This window comes from Pocillopora verrucosa, chromosome 1 (genome assembly GCF_036669915.1).
Source record: "Pocillopora verrucosa isolate sample1 chromosome 1, ASM3666991v2, whole genome shotgun sequence".
NCBI classification, from domain to species: Eukaryota; Metazoa; Cnidaria; class Anthozoa; order Scleractinia; family Pocilloporidae; genus Pocillopora; species Pocillopora verrucosa.
This window is the reverse complement of record NC_089312.1, coordinates 35,909,037-35,930,756: the sequence shown is the minus strand read 5'-3', so window position 1 is coordinate 35,930,756 and position 21,720 is coordinate 35,909,037. Positions and strand designations below refer to the sequence as shown.

The following is a 21,720-nucleotide window of genomic DNA, read 5'->3' as shown; positions in this document are numbered from 1 at the left end:
TTGCGATGTTTAAAAAACGAAACATACGAAAAATGTCAATAACAACTGCATTACGTTCTGTCTATAGCTACAAAGTTCAACAACAACTAAGAAAACTGCATCTTTTCATTCTAACACAGCAAAGCCATTAAAGTGCATGCGATAAGAGCAGCAGCGCTGACTTTCTGTAGTGTGTGAACGTTACACAAGTCACCGGAGCAACAATCCAGTTTACACTTTCCCTTGCCTTTACAGAAGACGATTGTGCTTAGGTCAGTATTGCAATCTTCTTTAGTCATACAGCTTTTGCCATATTCTTCAACGGATGCACCTTCATCTTTTACGTGTGCAGATCCTTTGAAGCAGCGATCGTATCCGGCAGGACAATCCATTTCTGTTTTGATGTCCTTGCAGTCATCCCAGCCTTTGGTGGTCAAACATTTGTAACACTTCAAGCCGTATCCTGAGGTAGAAAAAGAAGATGGTTTTAATTCATTGGCAGCTCTTCAGATCTAGTTTCTGTTGTGAAATGTTATGCGAAATAGTTTTGAACGTTATGTTGAAATAGCTGTAAGCTACCACTTTGAGTCATACAGATTTTTAGATCCCACCGAGAGAAAACAATAGGACTATTGATCCTGTCAAAGAAAGCCTTAAAATTGACTACTTCAAATCAAAGGGGAAATAACGACTTAGCTATCTAAAATGTTTCCTCATTGGGTAACATTGAAGTTTTTCGTCTTTCCATTTTCAATAAGATGGGTTATGGCGACGACAGTGCGACACAATCGAGACGAGAAATAACCACTCGAAAGTGAATGGTTTTAGCTTAAACATCATCATCTTCTCTGAAACATTCGCGCTATTAGCGTATTTCGAAACATCTTTCGTGATGTATGCCCATGACGAAATTTACGCTCAATAAGAAAATTAACAGTTGCCTCTGTAAGTATATGTTCAAATAAAACGGAAAATAAAGAATTCTGTAGCTGTTGCTGTAGAATTTTATCGGCACAGTGTTGCTGAGAAATAATTGAAGAATCGACTATTAAGCACTTTGTTGCGCAATTTTTTCTGCCATACCTTAAATCAGTCGATTAAAATTCTTTCCCACGGCGAGAAAAACATAATTGACGAGCCTGGACTCAAAATAACCGTGGGATTCGTCAGTTTGACGTTCAATAAGTAATCAGCTGAATTACATATGCTTCCAAAGATTTTCTTTGCCCGGTAAAAATATTCCATGCAAAAAATGGGCGCTGGCTGAATGTAAATTAACTTGGTTGTTTCACAGGATTTTAAGTGCAAAGTTGTAAATTCCTTAAACAATCGCGCACAATCCCTGAATTTTCTTTATGCAGAGTAACATACACTAATTCTTATTAGTTAATTACGAACAAAACTAGATAATGAAGGAAACTAAAGATATAAACCGACTACTACTCGCAGTGCGCCAAGAGCCGAGCGCGTGCGTTTTACACAAGCTCTGCATTTATAACTTAAGCAAGAGCAAAATTGGTCCTTTAAAAAAGTAGGGGTTGAGCTCAAACTTACCAACAGAAATGCAGACATTTGAACACGCCCCAAGAGCAAATTAGCTCACGAGGTGTTTGCGTGACAAAAAGAAAGGTCAATTCACTGGAATGGAATCTATAAAACGTCAAAACATAGTAAATAAGCTGCCAAATATGTGTAAAGTATAGCCAAAACAGATACGCGAAATCAGTTTGAACAAAGAGTAAAATCGCTTGGAAAGGTCACATCAAATGAAAACTTCAAATCTCAAAATATGAAAAATCAGCTGCCAAATTTGTGTAACATATAGCCATATGGTAGCGAAACAGTTGCACGAAAATCAACCTGAAGACAAGAATTAAAATGGGCATGTGGCTTCTGATATAGCATAACTTTTATGGCATTGCAAAGAACTAGAGGTTGAATAATGACGCCGGCAAGTAGTGTCGCAGGAGATTTGTCCCCCATGCAAAAAAAAATCCTGCCGCATCCCACATATTTTTGAGTACACTGTCCACAAGAGAAAGAAGATCCAAGTATGTGGTGACATTCGAACAATAATTAAATGGTAATAAATACCATATTTATTCGATTAAGCGCCCAGGGCGCTTATTAATTTTTGGACTTCCAGGGCGCTTATTTAATTTTTGGACTTTCAGGGTGGGCGCTTATTCGAGGTGGGCGCTTATTCGAGGCTGGGCGCTTATTAAATTTTCACCATTTTCAGTAAGTAAAAAGTTTATTTTGTAACAAAACAATCAATAAGAACAAAACATGACAAAATATTCAAGCACTAGCGTGATGTATATCTTTTTAAACATCTCTGGAATATAATATCTGATCTGGCAGTTTACACATCACATGAATGCATGAAGGTGCTAGATCCCACAAGTTTACAATAAGGTAATTATGTGCAAGAACGATAGTCAAAGAGCTCCCGGTAAGTAACAGGAAACACGTGTGACTTCCGCTGTAACTCAGCAAACTGAACAGTTCGCTTTTAGTGCCAGAGCATTCAATGTGAATTCAAAGCCATGGCTCGTTCAAGTTTTCATTATCTGAAATGGAACTTTGTGTTTGAAGTGCAATATAAATCTGTGTGGACTCCAACTTTGAGAGAGAAACTTAATTGCCGCGAGGATGATCGCAAGGAAGCCAAACAACATGATGAATATGCAATTACATGGGACGTATTTGGAAGCTAATACCGGCAGCGAGCTTGTAAGACATGTGCCAATGGAACTGTCTTACCTTAATGAGGTTTCTGTAAAAGTAACAGGGTCAAGAAGGCTGGAGAACGGACTTGTTGTGCCAGGAACATTCAAAGTGCCGATACCAAGCAAGGCCACGAAGTTTGAGTGGGAGATTTTGCGGATGAAAGAACTTTGCGCCCACTTGGACATTTCAGTTGAAACTTTGAGAAAAATTCCAACGTTGTCATTAAATTTTCAGACAATGAAACTAGAGATTGTAAGCCATTAAAGAAATACCGTAATAATCCCGTATTCCTCTTGTGCACTTTATTTTTTTTTTCTTTTGGGGGGGAGGGGGGGTGGGCGCTTATTCGAGGTTGGGCGCTTAAAAAGTACTTTTGGGGGGCTGGGGTGGTGGGGTGGGCGCTTATTCGAGGCTGGGCACTTATTAAATTTTTCAACCTTCAGAAAAAGTTCAACGAAAAAAAATTTTCTCCTATGATGTGCAGATCAAGGCTATTGAGATATTTCTGCAAGGAAAAGTTTTAATTTAAATTACGCGTAGGTGGATTCAACTGTTAAATAATTTAGAGATGTTTTTCGTCTTTTGTTGTGTCACGGCAAGAACTAAAAAGTGTATATCTTCAGGTCTACATTCCTCTCCGATTCTCTATTTTTGACATGTTGGAGTGGTGGTAATAGAGCATCGGAGCGTGGAATCTGAAGGTCTGAGGTTCGATACCTCATGGGAACTCAGAATCTTTTCTTTGTCCCACACTCGAGACGAAAAACGTTTTTCTCTATTTCTTTACCGAGCTAAGAACTTACACTTACCATTTCTCTTACTATTTTCAGAGCTGATTTTGTCTCATAATGTAACTTTCATTTCAGGGCACTGCTTGACGTGTTACCAGTGCATGAGTGTGAAGAGTTGGAGTGACTGTGGAAGTGAAGCGAAGAAACAAACCTGTCCGCTAGGATGGAGTGCATGTGCCAAGGTTGAACTAAAAATTCCAAGGTGGGAAGGAACGTTGTATGCCAAGGGTTGTGTTTACACCGAAGAACGGTGCAAAGATGTCCAAAGAAAGAAGTGCAGCGATTTGTCCCAAAACTTGTGTTCTGTTCACTGCTGCAGCGGAGACAAGTGTAATAGTGGAACACAGACAACGGTCAGCACCATCACGTTTCTGGCATGCGCATTTGTTGCCTTTATTAGTTTAGTTCGTTGATTAAGGAACTACTTTTGTAGACAGACCAAGTCATAATCTACTCTTTTGCAGCTTTTACAAAGTATAACTTTTTTTTCTGGTTTAAAAGTTGTAATTAAGTTAGATTTGTTTCACATGCTTTTATCTTGTATTTCGGAAGTTTTCGCCTCGATTAGTAGGAATTAATTGTATTATTATTTCAGTTTACGGTCGTTTTTAGCCACTTGGTTGTTTTAGCTACATAGTCGTCTTAATATCGTGGTCGTTTTAGTATTCTGGTTTTCAACGACAATAAATCTCTGTTAACCGTCACTTTGGTTCTCGTGATTGCGACCCATAAAATAATCCCAAACACCTTGTTAGCAATACGCCTAAAGCGACGCCTCGCTTGAATTTTGTTTCAGTCGCCGTAAGCGTAACAGCAATTCTTAAACTTTAAGCATTGCCTTGAACTATAAAAAGCTTTTACTGATAATAAGGACTACTGACTGTAGGCGCAAGAATTCGTATTATTATTATTTGTTGTTGTTGTTTCATAGTTTCGTGTTAGGTGTCTAGTTTCTCGTCTTCATTAGCGTCCTTTGTCAGTTACCAGTTTTGCACTTGTTATATTTATCTGCATATGGTATATATTCTGTTCGCGCGTAATTTATTTGGTTAGTTGTCTAGTTTGCAAAATTCGACATCGGAGACTTCTTCAGAGAAAATTTAGTCTCCACTAAACAGCAAGGCTAGTTGACAAATACGTTTTTTTGGGGGGGAGGGGGGCCTGGCAAGAACCAAAATCTGCGAGGGCCTATGGGTGCGTTCCTTTAGGAGGATCTGGATTTGGATTTGTGATCCAAGATCACAAAAATCACGGTGCATGAAAGGAACGGAGTTTCAGGGTGCGTTCCTTTGGAAGTATGCACGTGGGTTATTGAGCTCTTCCCTGAATGGCTCGTCTAAGTGCACGAGCTTTCAGCGCGCACTATTCATTAGAAGCACATTTTTCCATGGTAAACTCAAACGATGGAATTAAAACGGATGCAATTATTAATTACGATATGGATACTTGGGAACCCTGAATGCCTGGGATCAGTAGCAAATCGATTTAAAATTACAAAATCGATTTTATTTCGTGTTTATCGCAGAATTTGTGGAGTGATAGCCAACAATCTTTCCGGTCAATATATGAAGTACCTTCTTGTTTGAAATCGAGCACCGCTAGGCAAAATGATTAATTTCGGATCCTTCGCCCAAAGTAACGCGTTGGATCAGTGACCCAATGATCTGTCTTTAGATCACGCAGATCAGTGATCTGATGAATTCTTGTCCAGAGTGGATTTGATAGATCGCTGATCTGAAAATGGATTTGCTCGAAAGGAACGCCACAGATCGGAAATCCTGATCCGGATTCCCTCAAAGGAACGCACCCTACGTGAACGACGTAAAGTAATTACCTAGAGCAAACATCAATCGTTGGTCCTGGAGAGATATAAAGGCCCAGCCAAACGCACACAACATTTCAACGGAACATCTTGCAACTGTGTTACACGCAAGGTATTGCACACGTTTGGCCACAATGTAGCAACGTATTGCACATGTTTGGCCACCCTGTAGCAACGTGTTGCAACATGTTGCAAGTTGTTGGATGTTGTTGAATCAAGTTTGAAAATGGTCAATTTTTGTTGCATTAATTTTTGGATGTTGCAAGATGTAGCGCTTGTTTGGCCAGCTCCTTCACACAATACTATCTAACAATATTGTAAGATGATGCGTTGAAGAGTTACGTGCGTTTGGCTGGGCCTTAACATGTTGGATGATGTCCATGAAAAACTTGCCGTTATCTGTACAATCTTTCCGTCCGACTACCAATTAAGCTGGGAATTCCACTGATAGGAACTAAAATCTAAAGATAAACGTACGTGTTCAATCAATCATGCCATTTAGTTAACAAACTTAGAGTCCTCTATTTTGGACCAAAAAACCCTCATGTAAAGGTGTACAAACGAAGCTTGCCAATTAGGCGAGAAAACTGCCAAGAAGGATATCAAGCAAGTGCAAATAACAATAAGTAAGCAGTCTATAGTTAAGAGCAACGGTACTTATCTACGAGTCACCGAAGTCAAACACTGATAAGCAACTAATATTAAACAGCCTAAGTCAAAGACTTGATCAGCAGGGATTTGCTAAAGCAAAGGCATAGAAAAAACCAGGAAAGATTTATTACTCGACGTTTCGGGGTCATCGTGACTCCATTTTCAAGAGACTAGTTTAAAAACATGCAAATAAGGAAAGGTACAAGAATAGCATAAATTAGAATGAACGGCTTAAACAAACACCTTGGCGCGGATGGAATCCGTTTGCACGTTCAGTGTTGGCTTACGCATGCGAATATACAACATTTCATTAACAAGGCAATCAAATTTGCGATGACGTTGAATTGCTCGATCAAGCGTTCAGGCATTTCACTATTGTGCTGGAGGTGGTAGTGTTTGTAGATAGAAGATGATTTCCTTGTGTGCCCTTCTACGCGCTCGTGTAAGTGACCACGAGTATAGCCCACATACCCTGCATCACACAGGTTACATTTAAATTCATAAACGATACATTGTTGGTTAACAATAGGGGGCTTAATTTCGTGTTGCTTAAGCTGTTGATCGAGCTTAGGGCTAACGAACACTGGTTGGACAGTCACGCTTAACTTCGAGCTTAGACTGTTCAGTTGTTGTTTAACATGATTAGCTGACGACTGGTCCTTGAAGGGTAACACTAATCTCACAATCTCCGATGGTACGTCTGGTGATGGACAGGGCTCTGCAGATGAAATCCTTCTCTCAACGAACCGCTTGATTGTAGTTTCAACCAGTGGCTTTGGGTATTTCAAGTTATGAAAAACCCCTCTAAGGCGGTCACATTCCTCGGAGAAGAAAGACCAGTTAGAAGATAATCGATAAGCGCGATCCACCATGGTGTTAACTAGGCTGCGCTTGTACTTAATGTCAACATGACTCTGGAAATGCAGAAGGAGACCCGTGTTGGTTCTTTTGATGTAGACCTTGCTCTCAATCTTTGGTGCACGGTTAAGCAGTTCAGTTCCTAGAAAGGGAAGGGATCCTTCCCGTTCGACTTCCATGGTAAACTGGAGGGAGGGATGGGTAGAGTTAAGGGTGTCTAGAAACTGGCCAGCGGTCACCCTATCAGGCATTACGGTCAGGGTGTCATCGACGTACCTCCGGTAATAGCGCGGAAGTTGACCGTGTTGTTCGAGGTTTTCCTCAATCGAGCACATGAAGACGTTAGCCAGCAACGGTCCAAGGGGAGAACCCATAGCGACTCCATCTGTCTGCTCATATAAAGCACCGTCAAACTGGAAAAGCTGGTTTTTCGTAGCTGCTCGGAGGAGGTCGATTAGGTCCGCTTTAGAGATGTTCAAGCTGTGCGTCTCGTTGAACCAATCCTGGGCAAAGGCTTTTTCAGCTAAGATCTGTATTGTTTCCTCCAATGGTACATTTGTAAACAATGAGGTGACGTCATAGGAAACTAAAATTTCGCCGTTCTTGATCTCGAAGCCTCGTACTTCATCAGCAAAGCGGAATGTGTCTGTCACTGTATATTGTTGCACGACAGGGGTTTCAATTTGTCGTCAAGCCATTTCGCTAGCGAGTAATTGTAGGTGTTAGTAGCAGATCAACAGCTTAAGCAACACGAAATTAAGCCCCCTATTGTTAACCAACAATGTATCGTTTATGAATTTAAATGTAACCTGTGTGATGCAGGGTATGTGGGCTATACTCGTGGTCACTTACACGAGCGCGTAGAAGGGCACACAAGGAAATCATCTTCTATCTACAAACACTACCACCTCCAGCACAATAGTGAAATGCCTGAACGCTTGATCGAGCAATTCAACGTCATCGCGAAATGTAACGGCAAATTTGATTGCCTTGTTAATGAAATGTTGTATATTCGCATGCGTAAGCCAACACTGAACGTGCAAACGGATTCCATCCGCGCCAAGGTGTTTGTTTAAGCCGTTCATTCTAATTTATGCTATTCTTGTACCTTTCCTTATTTGCATGTTTTTAAACTAGTCTCTTGAAAATGGAGTCACGATGACCCCGAAACGTCGAGTAATAAATCTTTCCTGGTTTTTTCTAAGTCAAAGACACATGTAATAAAACGAAAAACAAAGCAACCCCTGACAATGTGAGAGCGATTAGAATGGAGGTCAGAGGAAAAAAACCTGTCCAAAAATTTCCGATGGGGCAAGAATTGGTAGGAAATCTGGGCAGGAGCCAAGGTTCTAGCTCCAAAAACTATTAGCCCATCCTACGGAGGCTTCACAAAGAGAAAACAAGCCAATATCAAAGCAAGACATATCTGAAAAATAAAGTTGAACTAAGTGGAGCTCTGAATTGGGTTAATACATGCAGAGACCTCGATGATTATCGTGTGCTGTACTCCTTCTTATATACCTCGGTTTCCTGCCCATGACGCACCGACCTGGTACCCAGGCTGAGTAGTGTCTTGTGCCGACAGGATATTTGTTTCAGCCTTATTCGCGAGCTTATTCGTCAGAAATAAGATTTGGTATTATAGACGAAGTCTTATGTGGGAGATAAATATTAATATCCGCTGTTTAAACTGGTCTGGATGGGGAATCTAGCAGAATCTTCTCTTGAATCCGGCAGAAATTCTCGCAAGCTTTATACGGATAGAATAATCACTGTCCGCAATTTTGTTTTGGTTTCGGAAATCGCGCGCGTGAAAGGAAATCGCATATCATCATCTGAGTAAATCGGCTAATAAGCACTTTACTTCCACATATTGGATGCAAACGTTCGAAGATCTTCGACAGGACCGCAAGCTATTCTTCATACCCCAAGCAGGTTCGATACTTCAGGCTGAGATCGAGATTTTTTAATGATCTTAATCTCCACTAGTAATTTTTTTTAACTCTCTTTTTCTTTAATAAACTTAAAAGATTACAACTCTCAAGCTGACTAGCAATTTTTATCACGGGTCCATATTTCACATTAATTTCATGTTTCTTCAGAAAAGCTTGAGAACACAACGCTGAAACGAAGACATGATATGAAATACATATAAACATACCAATGCTATCATTACCTACAGATTTATTGATGATCAGTGATGTATTTGGCTTAGAGGAGTAAAAAGTGCTGTCAGATGATATACGGAAATAAGGGAGACACATTTGTATACAGGAAGGAACGCAATAATAATAACAATAAACGGTTAAGAATTTATGAAAGTCATATGAAACCAGCTCCCAGTTGGCTTGTTAGCTCAGTTGGTAGAGCGCTGCCAGTATCGCAGAGGTTATGGGTTGAAATCCCGTACAGGCCTGAATTTTTTCAGGCCTTATTTTCACTACTGCCCAAGTAGTGCACATTACTGCGAGGATCACTTTCATCCACGTCATTCACAAATAATAACAGTACTAATAAACTTTACTCAAGTGTCGATACACTTTAGCTATATGGGCCGATAGGGGACAACGCTGAATAAAATTCATTCGCTACACAGTGTCATTGGTTCCCGCTACTTTTCCCGGTATGGGACGTTCAGAAACTGGGAACTGGAAATTAGCCACAAAAGTGACCTCTGTACTTGAAATTAAATAGATGACCGTGACTCGAGCTATTGTTTTCAAACGACTGGAAACCACTCTTTGGACATAATATTCAAAAATTCCATTTTCAAATCGTAAAATGCCAAGTTACATCACGGTTTTTCACGCTGTCAGAGAGTGCTTTTTAGATTAGGGGATACAGTTCAAAAGCTAACTTTCAAATGACAAAAAAATCTAGTCTCAGTATAATCAAAGGCTGACAAATCGAAAAACAAGTTCAGCCATCGTGGAGCAGATATAACTTGGAAATGACTAATATGACTCATAAGAGTAGCTTACATATTCCAAAGGGGTTGTTATGAAATAATAAAACATTTTTCTGTTATAGAGATATTGATTAACGTTACGACTAGAAGAGAATTATTGGTTAGAAAAAATAGCTGTGTCGGAAACTGTTATTGTATATACAAAAAAAACCACCAGTAACAGCAGACATCAGTCTCCCTACAGCCACATCAATGAGGCAATATTTAAATGATACTAATTACTACCATGAGGCAAGTCCTTGAAGGATCTACGTACCATTTTAAATTACGGAAGGACTTTCTATCCCTGAATATTCCCGGGGTTGTAATTTGTCACAGTGCGTAACAACAAATAGAACTACTATATAGAACTGCAGGTCGTTACAGGGACTGAAAGTCCATCAAATCAAAAGCGAAGGCGCGCCGTGAGCGAGCGTCCACAATTTGTATTGACCTCTACTTTATGTTTCTTTTACAACTTTTTACAAGAGGTTCTTCGTTTCGTTTGAATTTCTTGTCCTCAACAAAACTCGAGTTTTTTGCGATATATCATGCATGCTATAAACATTAGCTGATCAATGTCAAATCTGGAATCAATAATATCCTCTAGCACAACTGTGAGCATTATTTTTACAACAAAAACATGCTCGTGATCTGGGAAGTATTAGGCTGAGAGAACAGTTTCCTAACGTAGTTCAACTTCAATTTTACTTTATTTTACAGTTCTACCAACTGAGCTACCAAGCCAACTGGGAGCTGGTCAATGTGTTGGGTCCAAATAAACCGTCCAAGTGATATGAATTTCATATATCTAAAATTATCATTCATTATCTCCCTTAATTTCGTTTCTTCACCGCAGTGCAAATATATGAATTTCATATATCTAAAATCATCATTCATCACTTGGATGGTTTATTTGGGCCCAAAACATTGACCAGCTCCCAGCTGGGCTTGTTGGCTCAGTTGGTAGAGCGCTAAACCGGTATCGCAGAGGTCATGGGTTCAAATCCCGTACGGGTCTGAATTTTTTCAGGTCCTAGTGTAGTGTTCTTAGCTGCGAGAATCTCTTAATTTCGTTTCTTCACCGCAGTGCAAATATATGAATTTCATATACCTAAAATCAGATTTCAAGTTTGATAAGAAGGGCAGATAAATTTCTCAAATTGTTGCTCGCTTTGAACAAGCCGAGACCAAATATCATATTCATTGTGACCTTTACTCAACGCCTAACTAAAACGAAAGTAACTCAATTTTCAATTCTAAAGTGATTGATTAAGTATTTAATTTATTTAGAGCAAACTGTTTTCCATTTAGTAACGAGCACAGGACAAGAAAGTGTGACTCTCCATCAAGCGGCCGATAACAACGCAGTTACTAAAGCAAACTGTATTTCTATATTTAAAAAGATATGCAGTGCTTTAGACCACTTGCACTCTGAAGGATACCTTCATAACGATATCAAAGGAAACAATGTTGTACTCGAACGGCCCTCAGCCTCTGTGGAATTCAGCCTCTGTGGAATTCAGCCCAGTTCTTATTGACTTTGGACAGAGCCTTGCGGTTTCATCTGTTACGCTGTATCACAGAAACGGCACCGTTATGAAATGCAAAGGGAAAAGCTATTTATCCCCTAAGGTTGTTAGTGAACGACTCTACAGCGTTGCCAGTGACATTTCTTCATTAGGAAGAATGCTTAAGGCGATATCGTCTTTGTTGGGTTTTATGAGACGATCCGAGAATTGGTTAAAATGTCAACCAGAGATAAGCCGTCAGAGGGACCTAGCCTTGATGTTTTCTCTCGTAAGATTGATGTTAAATTTTAGGTGTAGTATTTTCCAAGTCAGCAGACCTAATATCAGATAGAATCGCATCATTGCATAAAATCTCGCCTTCTAATTGGTTACTGAAGTGAGGTGTATAGCGGGGCTAAGTGATGTTGTTTTGAATCTACGTATACATAACAACTATAAAGTAATGCTGTTTTCTTTTTTTTTTCCCTTGTTTTTATTCAAATATGTGATTCAAGGAAAATCCATTACTTGACTTGTGAATTCCGCGTTAAATTGCACTTACAAACCGATATCGCACTCATCGCTACGCGTATCGCTTTTCGCGTGTAATTAAATGCGGAATTCCCTCGTCAAGTAATGAATTATCCTATAATAGTTTCATTCAGGGTTTAGTTATAATTTCAGCGATTTTAAAATGAAGGACAACTTCCCCATGATTCTGCAACGAGAAAAAGTTTATGACCCAGCTTACGTGAATAAGAACCTATTGACAACAGGATAATTGCAAATCATTTTTTATCAATTTATTACCCTTAAATGTGTGAACTACATCCGATTTTGAGAGGACAAAACGGCTTTCTAATGACTGCTGGAAGGGAGAAAATATCTTTCGTAATTGGGTGTAATTCCGTGGCACATTCAGTTTCTCGGCAATCGCTGCCAAAAAGCTGTTCGTTCATCGACAAAATTAGGCATAACAGTGCTGGTAAAAAATATTTCCTACCAAAGTATCATAGTAATATCTTAATGTAATTGTTTTAATTCCGCCACGTTATTGAAAGAAGGACATTCTCTGTCTTTTGCTCATTTAAATAAATTGCTCATTTAAATAAATATAATGCAAGAGGAGTAGCGGTAAAGAAATAGTCAAGGTGCAGTCGAATCGAAATAAGCAAATCTAACGCAAGAAAAACAAAAGTTGACCGACCAAGTGAAAACGAAGACAACAACAAGTTTTCTACACACTGCATCTCTTTTACAAAAGGTCAAAAGGATTAAAAAAACATTCGGAGAAACATCAGAGGCAAACTTCGCAGTTAACAGAACTATAACACTTCCCCCTTCTGCCGGTTTGGCTGATAGTACTGAATAAAATTATCTTCTTGTTGTTCTTTTAGACTCTAAAAGCCAAACATTTGTTCGTTACCTTTAGCTAAATAAAACACTGGGTTACACTGCACCCATTAGTGTGCCACCTAAAGTGCAGCCTATGTTAGTTACCTTTTACTAAATAAAACAATGGGTTACACTGCACTTATGGGTGTGTCATCTAAAGTGCACCCTATGTTAGTTACCTTTAACAAAATAAGACACCGGGTTACACTGCACCCATGGGTGTGCCGCCTAAAGCGCAGCCTATGTTAGTTACCTTTAACTAAATAAGACACTGGGTTACACTGCACTTATGGGTGTGCCACCTAAAGTGCAGCCTACGTTAGTTACCCTTAACTAAATAAAACACTAGGTTACACTGCACTTATGGGTGTGTCATCTAAAGTGCAGCCTATGTTAGTTACCTTTAACTAAATAAGACACCGGATTACACTGCACCCATGGGTGTGCCATCTAAAGTGCAGCCTATGTGAGTTACCTTTAACTTAACAAGGCACTAGGTTACAATGCACCCATGGGTGTGCTACCTAAAGTGCAGCCTATGTTGGTTACCTTTAACTAAGACACTGGGTTACACTGCACCCATGGGTGTGCCACCCAAAGTGCAGCCTATGTTAGTTACCTTTAACTAAATAAGACACTGGGTTACACTGCACTCATGGGTGTGCCACCTAAAGTGCAGCCTACGTTAGTTACCTTTAACTAAATAAGACACTGGGTTACACTGCACCCATGGGTGTGCCACCTAAAGTGCAGCCTATGTGAGTTACCTTTAACTAAGTAAAACACCGGGTTTCACTGCACCCATGAGTGTGCCACCTAAAGTGCAGCCTACGTTAGTTACCTTTAACTAAATAAGACACTGGGTTACACTGCACCCATGGGTGTGCCACCTAAAGTGCAGCCTTTGTGAGTTACCTTTAACTAAGTAAAACACCGGGTTTCACTGCACCCATGAGTGTGCCACCTAAAGTGCAGCCTATCTTAGTTACCTTTAACTAAATAAGACACTGGGTTTCAATGCACCCATGGGTGTACCACCTAAAGTGCAGCCTATGTTAGTTACCTTTAACTAAATAAGACACTGGGTTACAATGCACCCATGGGTGTGCCACCTAAAGTGCAGCCTACGTTAGTTACCTTTAACTAAATAAGGCACTGGGTTACACTGAACCCATGGGTGCACCACCTAAAGTGCAGCCTACGTTAGTTACCCGTAACTAAATAAAACACTGGGTTACACTGCACTTATGGGTGTGCCACCTAAAGTGCAGCCTATGTTAGTTACCTTTAACTTAATAAGACACTGGGTTACACTGCACCCATGAGTGTCCCACCTAAAGTGCAGCGTATGCTAGTTACCTTTAACTAAATAAGACACCGGGTTCACTGCACCCATGAGTGTGCCACCTAAAGTGCAGCCTATGTTAGTTACCTTTAACTAAATAAGACACTGGGTTACACTGCACCCATGGGTGTGCCACCTAAAGTGCAGCCTATGTGAGTTACCTTTAACTAAACAAGGCACTAGGTTACACTGCACCCATGGGTGTGCCACCTAAAGTACAGCCTATGTTGGTTACCTTTAACTAAGACAGCGGGTTACACTGCACCCATGGGTGTGCCACCTAAAGTGCAGCCTATGTTAGTTACCTTTAACTAAATAAGACACTGTGTTACACTGCACTCATGGGTGTGCCACCTAAAGTACAGCCAACGTTAGTTACCTTCAACTAAATAAGACACTGGGTTACACTGCACCCATGGCTGTGCCACCTAAAGTGCGGCCTATGTTAGTTACCTTTAACTAAATAAGACACCGGGTTACACTGCACCCATGGCTGTGCCATGTTAAGTGCAGCCTATGTTAGTTACCTTTAACTAAACCAGACCCTGTGAGCAGGGTAACTGGGATACCTGGATGATACTGGATCCTTGGAATCAAGTGTAGTGATACTATGGGTGTCGGACTAGTATACTGAAATAGTGAGCTCAAGTTTGGCCAAGGGCATACACCTATTTAAAAACATGGGCATGTAAGTAAGTAAAAGTAAGTAAAAGTAAGTAAGTAAGTAAGTAAGTAAGTAAGTGAGTGAGTGAGTGAGTGAGTGAGTGAGTGAGTAAGTAAAGACTTTATTTAAAGAGGGCAGCACTAAAATAGTATAAAAATACTAACAAACCAGTGGCCCTCTAAAAATTATGTACAATACGGAAGTTAAAAACTATGGCATAACTATGAGATAATATAACGAATAAAAATACAAGAGATAAGAGATAAAATCAATTAAAAGTACAAAAGTATAACTAACTCACAGAATAAAATGAGTTAAAAGCTGCTGTTCTTCAAAAATTTTTTTCCAAAGAGTTCCTAAAAGAATTAAGGGACGCTATTTTCCGCATAGATAGCGGTAAGCTGTTCCAGGCTTGACAGGCAGTCACAGTAAATGTTCTTCCTTCCTCGGTTTTACGTTTGATAACAGGGCGAGCAATATTGAAGTTGGCATACCAAGTCTGCCGTGAATAAGTGTCGCTAGTAAGCTTAAGTAAACTTTTAAGATAGGTTGGTACATGCCCCTGTAAACGCTTGTATACAATACAGCATTTAAGAGGCTGTCTCTCTTATTTCCACCCGGTCAATTTTGCGTCAAAAATAATTTTGCCTGAAACTCTGTTAACAGAAAGACTTTACCTAGGAAAGAACTAAATTAGATTTGGTTTGATTCGAAATAATTTTCTGACTGCATTACGGGCCATAATTATTTCCCAGTCCGTAGGGACCGTCGCAACGTCTCGAAAATTGAAAAATAGGCATATTTTGTAACATTGTAAAATATTTGATTCGCATAGTTAAGCCACAGAATTTATATCAGATTGCTTAAAAACCTTTCTAGTTTGCCAAGAAAGTTAGAATTTGCCCTCTCAACATATTTGAAAAGGCGAATTTTAGCATATTCTGACCACTAGAAATCGCCATCGGCCGATGGCCGTAAATAACCTTGATTTAGACGCTAAGTTTTGGGATTTGGGACCTGGTTGACGATTCTATCCTACACAGCCGTTAAGTTTAGACCTTTACAGGCAAAAATATGCAAAAACCCCTGTACGTTTTCGATTTTTCAAAAGTTATGACCGTTTGAATCAGCACATGTACGAGCATTCGCGATTTTTTCGCCTACACCAAAATCGAACCACTGGAGCAGATTTCGTCATAAATACAGCTTACCCGCTTTGCAGCCCGTCTTCATGGCTCACTTCAGAATTTTTCTAATAACCAAATTGGTGAAATCCATGATAACTTCAACAAATAGCTAGGTATTGCCTTCGAAAAGTAGGCGGCATCCATCGTGATTCGTGGTATCAAAACAAATGTCGGAATTGGCCACATTTCGCGGTGAATCACCCATTTAACATCGCTGCAGAGCTGAATTTTTCCAAAATCAGAATATAAACTCTCCATGTCTGGAAGCTGAGGGAGAAATGAAGGTTTTAGGCTTCTGAAGTGAGGAAATGATCGCTTAAATTTAGATCCAGTTCGATGTTATACTGTTCTCACAAAGGTCCGCACAAAAGAGAAGACCGCTGATAGCTTGTGCCGTACGTTGTGCCATATGGTTTTGTTTTGTATCCCAAAGTAATATTTGGGCAGAAAAATTTTGGATGAAAAGAATAAATACTTTTACCTGGAGTTTGATATCATATAATTAATAAATCAATTTCAAATATTCTGGGCTTGCTTCTCTCGGTTCCGCGTCGATTGTGTCCACAGAACAGCAACCTGTCAATAGCTGGAGAAATCATGGGTTTATGTGAAATTTCAGATATTCCTTGCTTCCCAAACTGGTGAACTGGATAACTCCAGCAAATACCTCCAAAATTCAGCGGTCGGCATCTGTAGGTTGTTTGGATGGAGAGAAGTGTGCAGGCTTCTTTGGAGAAAGAGATGATAAAACACTACCTACAGATACCTACAGTGCATACCAAAAACAACCTTTCATCCTTTAACTCCCAAGATCAGATAATGAAATCTCCCCTCTAGCTGCTATACATTTCATTGTGAATTAGTTAAGAGAATTTGGCATTACATTAAGAAAACAACTTTTACTTGATAAGATGGAGTATTCTCATTACTTGTTTGCTGGTAAATGTGTGAATATAATGGGGAGAAGTTGTATGTTAATCACTTGTGGGAGTTAAAGACCTAGGTTAACTCCCATGAATGACCAAGAGAGAATTTCTCCTTACAATATCAATACAATATTAGACAGAAAAGAGATGAACATCATGTAATTTAACAAATGCATTGATAATTTAACACATTTACCAAATGCATTGAAACATGGCAACATGATACTGTAATGGGTGTGTGTTGTGGTGTTAACACCCATTGACATCGTAAACGCATTGCACAGTGGATACGGTCACCATTTTTCATTGGTGGTGACTCAAAGTGGGAAAATTGGGGTTGTCATGCACTGGCAGTTACAGGTGTTTCAAGTGTCAATACATTAAAATTTTCTAGTACCATTTGAATGGTTCAGCTCATACAATTTAAAAACTTGCCTTTTGTTAGTTGTAATCAACAAATCATGGCTGGTGAAATTTTTCCAACCAAGTTGATTCAAATTTTTCCCAGTTGTTTTCAGACTTTGAACACAACTAACTCAACATTGATAACTGTGAAAATAATACTGCTTTGAAAAATGTCTAAATCAGGTGAAAATTTGAACCAGGGCATACAAAAGCTCTAAAGTAGAGAACGGTACAAGTACTGTGCATGTACATGGGTCAGTAAGAGATCCCCAATGCCCAAAAGACATGAAATGTAGACATCAGAAATAAACATCACAGATGACACCAAAAGTGCTTGCAATTCCATGAACCTGTTTTGCAAATCTGAAAGCGCAAGTCAAGGAATGAAATTTGAAGCAAATTACTGTTGGTGAAGAGTTATCTTACAGCTGCATGTAAAACATGAGTGGATACAAGCTTTCTCTTTGATCACTGCATCATACTCCTCTTGCAAGATGGCAAGTCGTTCTTCAAATGCCAGTCTCTCTTCTTTAATCCTTTCCTCAGCAAGTTGCCGTTCCTCTCCAACCTTTGCAAGTTCTTTGACTAAGTTAGCCACACGTTTCTTGTCTTGTGGATTCAGCTCTTTTAAACTCAACTCTTGTTTCTCTTTTCCCCTTCTTTCAAAGTAACCCTTACCTGAAGTGACAATTAGAAAACTACATCATATCATGCATTGGGACTACTCTCATAGTAATTGGTAATTTAAAGGCTAGGAAGAGAAATCAGTAGAAACAGATAAACATGTACAGTTGGTCATCATATACATTAATGTGACCCTAAATAAGACAAATTTTACAAGGTCATGTACAAAATCTACTTTCACTACACTGTAAACTGAAAGAAAATATGTTTGCCATCTACAATTTCAACAATAGACAATTTCTTATGTAGAATCTTACCAAAATCATCAAGTGAGTCTGAGACAGTTTTTGTACTAAGGCCACTTCTTGACATCTCTTGCTCTCTCTTTTCCAAAGAATCATGTAGAGATTTTTGGTGAGTTAAGACTCTGGGTTTTATCATGTTTACTGGTTTCCTCACCATTGGGCTCTTGATGTTTAGGCGTGCTTCAGGTGCTACACCTTATTGAGTAAAAAATGGAATTCAGAGTAACTTGTTATACAGAACATGTAAGACTGAACAAAAATTATATTAATTTTATAGTCTGTGATAGTCATGTAAACTATATAGACAGTAAACCCTTGACTGAAACACTAATAACAATACATGAGTATGAGATGTAAGGATTTTAGGTTAAAATGATTTTAAACTCATTGCCTTTTTTCTTTTGTTTCAAGCATGTTGCTATCATCAGCACTCTGGGTTCCAACCAAGTAGAAAAACTTTTTGCCTGTCAACTTGCTGTGAAGTCACCCATTTGGTAGTCTGTGTTTGATGGTCAAGTACATGTAGCAAGTTGTAATGTTTTGTTAATGCAGCTGTGTTTAGGGTTTGCAAATCTATTTTCATTGTGAGATGAAGTGTGAGTGTATGTTATATTGCAAAAAAAGTACTTTTCTTTTTTTTTCTTCTTCTCCCTCTCTATTTGCTAACTGTAATTTTATTTCTGGTGTGTATTTTATTATTAATTAGTAGGTTGCCAAACAGTGACTTTGAAAAACAATGAGCTTGAAGCCTTGATAGTCTTTATATAGAATAAAAAAAAAAACAAATTAAGCTTGTTTGAAATCATTTTAACCTGGACTCAATTGAAAAAATGGCATATGCGTACATTTCATCATTTCTGACCACAGCAAAGAGTTCGTCTTGTTAGGGTCTTCTAATATTTATCCATCAATTTTTCATCACCTTATTTCTTAACATTTTATGCTTGACAATGCCTTCTAATTCTTTATATGAATAAATCTGCTATCAAACCATTTCTAAACATTGTTATGAAATTTTGTGTGCCCCACAGGAAATAAGCCTTGACATCCATATGACCCAACACCAAGTCTAAAATGTTAAAAGTTAATCCTTACCTGGAACGTGCACTTTTACAATTCTTTCATCTTGATCATCAGCTGTGTTCTAGGTCAAGGCTAATCAGTTCAAAGTTAAAATATTTGATCGTACACAGTATTCCTTTCATTACTCAATGATTGAAAGTGATCAACAAACTTGAAAACTAGTACACAAATTTAAAATTGTTGATAGCATTTCCTTGTCATGTTCTATCCCAACACCATGTTACAGGTGCACTGAAAAACAGTATGATGGATTTTTTTTGTAAAATTGTAAAGAACCGTATAGAAATGTATTAAAATTATTGAATTAATTTATTCACTTTGTGGGCAGTTTAAAAATCTTCCATAAATGCTCGCGTTTGAAATCTCCAAGTTCAGTGAGAAGATAGTCAGATAATTAAGTGACAAAGTGGCTGCAATAAAATCAAACCTCTTTCAAGTTACATAATCAGTAGTCTATACGCGCAGAAAAAACAAAGCCTGATATAGTTATTTTTGAGAATACAATCATGTTATAAGCCCTCGCAGGTTCATTCGCTCTAAACTTCTTTCTGAATATCTGGAGACGCTGACAAAGGTTTACAAATATGCAGAGTTGGACAGCTGATGGCGATCTCCATTGTTAGAAGTACGGTTAAATGATAAAATATCACTCGTCTATTCTAAATCATGGAGAGTGATAAAGACGAACGACGAAAATTGTCTACTAAACTGGTAAAATGATCAATGCAAACACAAAAAAGACACTTACTCAAACGTCAAATTCACAAACAGGTACGCCGCCATTACCTTCGTTCTTTCTATAAAAATAGTCGCTATTTTAAAACTAAAACAGATAATCGACGGTATAACTTCTAAAGAGGATACGATCCTTTGACCAAAACACATTTGTTCTCGAAGCCCTCTTGACTTTAGCCGCCATATTTACTTTTTGAAAAACACCGCGCTAGGACCCAAGCCCTTCGCATCAACTTTTCTCATACGGCAGCCTTGGTAACGCGTAGACTGGTTTTTTTGGGGAAAAAATCGGTTTCTATTTATCCCTCGTATTCCGGATCTAAAAGGAAGACAGTTGAACCAGGGTCTGGGAATAAACACGTCTCTCAAAAGGTGCAATGCCAAAAGCGGAGATTCTGGCTTACCAGTCGCGCGCGCCTTTTACGTAAAAACTCTGGCAGCTTTACAAATCTCACTACCTTTCTTCACGCAGAGCTTTTTCAACAACTCCACTCGTGCCACGTCACCCCAAAAATAGCGCATACACTTTAAATAATTCTAAAGCCGTATTGAACAGGCCACACAGGTTTATTCTTCCCATTTTTTATTGACTTCTTGTTGTTTAATACAATAAACCTTGTGAACAATCTTTGCTCACTGATCTGATACAAGCTCGATGTGCAAGTTTTCATCAATACTGCATGTCGCATCGACAATGACATTTTACAAATTAATTATGATCTTGATCATGTTTTTCTCCCTCAGCCAATGGTACTCTGATTTTTAGAGCCATTATTTTAATAAGTCATTACGGCAAGCAACCAGTTATGTGTCGCATTCAAACCAGTACGGCCAGTAATCCTAACAGGGCGCATACCATGAATATGATACCGCTGACCTTTGACACGTCGTTTGCTCCATTACAACGGTCATCGGAACAACATAACAAATCACAAGTGACTTTTAAGCCCCGCTCTTCGGCTTTCCGGCACCTTTCAAACTTGCTCGGTCCATCCTGGCACTCCTTGTCAGTCAAACAACCTTTAGCGTAAGAGAAATCGGTCTCGTCTTTGTAAAAAAACTTTGCACAGCGGCTTTGCCAAGGAGAGCATGTGATTTCTTTCTCATCGCAGTCCGTCCAACTTTCTTCGCTATCACATTGGTAACATTTGAGCGCACGTACTTTGTCGCCGTAAAAAAAAAAAAATTAGTATGCAAACGATGGAATGTTTTTGCATAAATTCTGAATATCGCAAGTGGCTTGTCAGTATTTTGGTTTGTATCAAAGGTGTGGTTATTAAGGGGCATGATTAAGGTTTGACGAGGACATTTTCATACCAATCGATCCGTTGTAGAGATCCTTTTATAAATACTTTATCCTTTTGAAAGTCAAAATAACAATACTTAAATACATAAATTTCCTGTGACACTTTTCAAGTTCGCAACTGAAAAGAAAAATCGTGAGAATTAAGCAAATGCTCCGGGAAATATATCAGACCTTTTAAATGTCAATTTATGAAGAATGATCACCTATTATAATATTGTGTAGCCCGGTAGCAAGACAGAAAGGTTCTCTTTTGCCCCATTTCACTGGAGTGACTTTTCATGTTGTTTGGAGTTTTTTTTTTAATAAGCCAGCTTTCTAAACGGCAAATGTAACCTCTAAATTGCTTTGAACATTCATGTAAGAATAACGGTATTTGAAATAGGATGAAGACATAAATCCATTATGAAAATTGCTGCTCAGACATTACATTTATTTGAAAAAGCTGCGTGAATT

General features: G+C 38.9%; 2 protein-coding genes across 2 annotated transcripts; both read right to left on the bottom strand.

The window, feature by feature from the left end:
- Window positions 1-110: 110 nt before the first annotated feature.
- Window positions 111-7,442, bottom strand: LOC131798452 (uncharacterized). The gene is made up of 2 exons (XM_066163086.1): window positions 6,314-7,442; window positions 111-442 (listed from the first exon to the last, which is right to left on the bottom strand). The coding sequence occupies exons 1-2, from the start codon at window positions 7,206-7,208 to the stop codon at window positions 111-113; spliced, it is 1,227 nt and encodes a 408-aa protein (XP_066019183.1). The 5' UTR covers window positions 7,209-7,442.
- Window positions 7,443-16,724: 9,282 nt separating this feature from the next.
- LOC136284034 (protein hinderin-like) lies at window positions 16,725-20,133 on the bottom strand. The gene is made up of 5 exons (XM_066173773.1): window positions 20,091-20,133; window positions 19,239-19,280; window positions 18,156-18,338; window positions 17,668-17,892; window positions 16,725-17,577 (listed from the first exon to the last, which is right to left on the bottom strand). Exons 3-5 carry the CDS (start codon window positions 18,298-18,300, stop codon window positions 17,429-17,431), a joined length of 519 nt encoding a protein of 172 aa, XP_066029870.1. The 5' UTR covers window positions 18,301-18,338; window positions 19,239-19,280; window positions 20,091-20,133; the 3' UTR covers window positions 16,725-17,428.
- Window positions 20,134-21,720: the final 1,587 nt, after the last annotated feature.

What these genes read in the sequence shown, in the direction of transcription:
- LOC131798452 (XM_066163086.1), bottom strand. Translation starts at nt 7,208, where the DNA reads ATGGGTTCTCCCCTTGGACCGTTGCTGGCTAACGTCTTCATGTGCTCG. An exon ending in CTTGATCGAGCAATTCAACG is followed by an intron (nt 443 to 6,313) that starts TCATCGCAAATT and finishes TTTCTACCTCAG; the next exon opens with GATACGGCTTGAAGTGTTAC.
- LOC136284034 (XM_066173773.1), bottom strand. Translation starts at nt 18,300, where the DNA reads ATGGTGAGGAAACCAGTAAACATGATAAAACCCAGAGTCTTAACTCAC. An exon ending in AGACTCACTTGATGATTTTG is followed by an intron (nt 17,893 to 18,155) that starts GTAAGATTCTAC and finishes TTGTCACTTCAG; the next exon opens with GTAAGGGTTACTTTGAAAGA. An exon ending in AGTGATCAAAGAGAAAGCTT is followed by an intron (nt 17,578 to 17,667) that starts GTATCCACTCAT and finishes TTGCGCTTTCAG; the next exon opens with ATTTGCAAAACAGGTTCATG.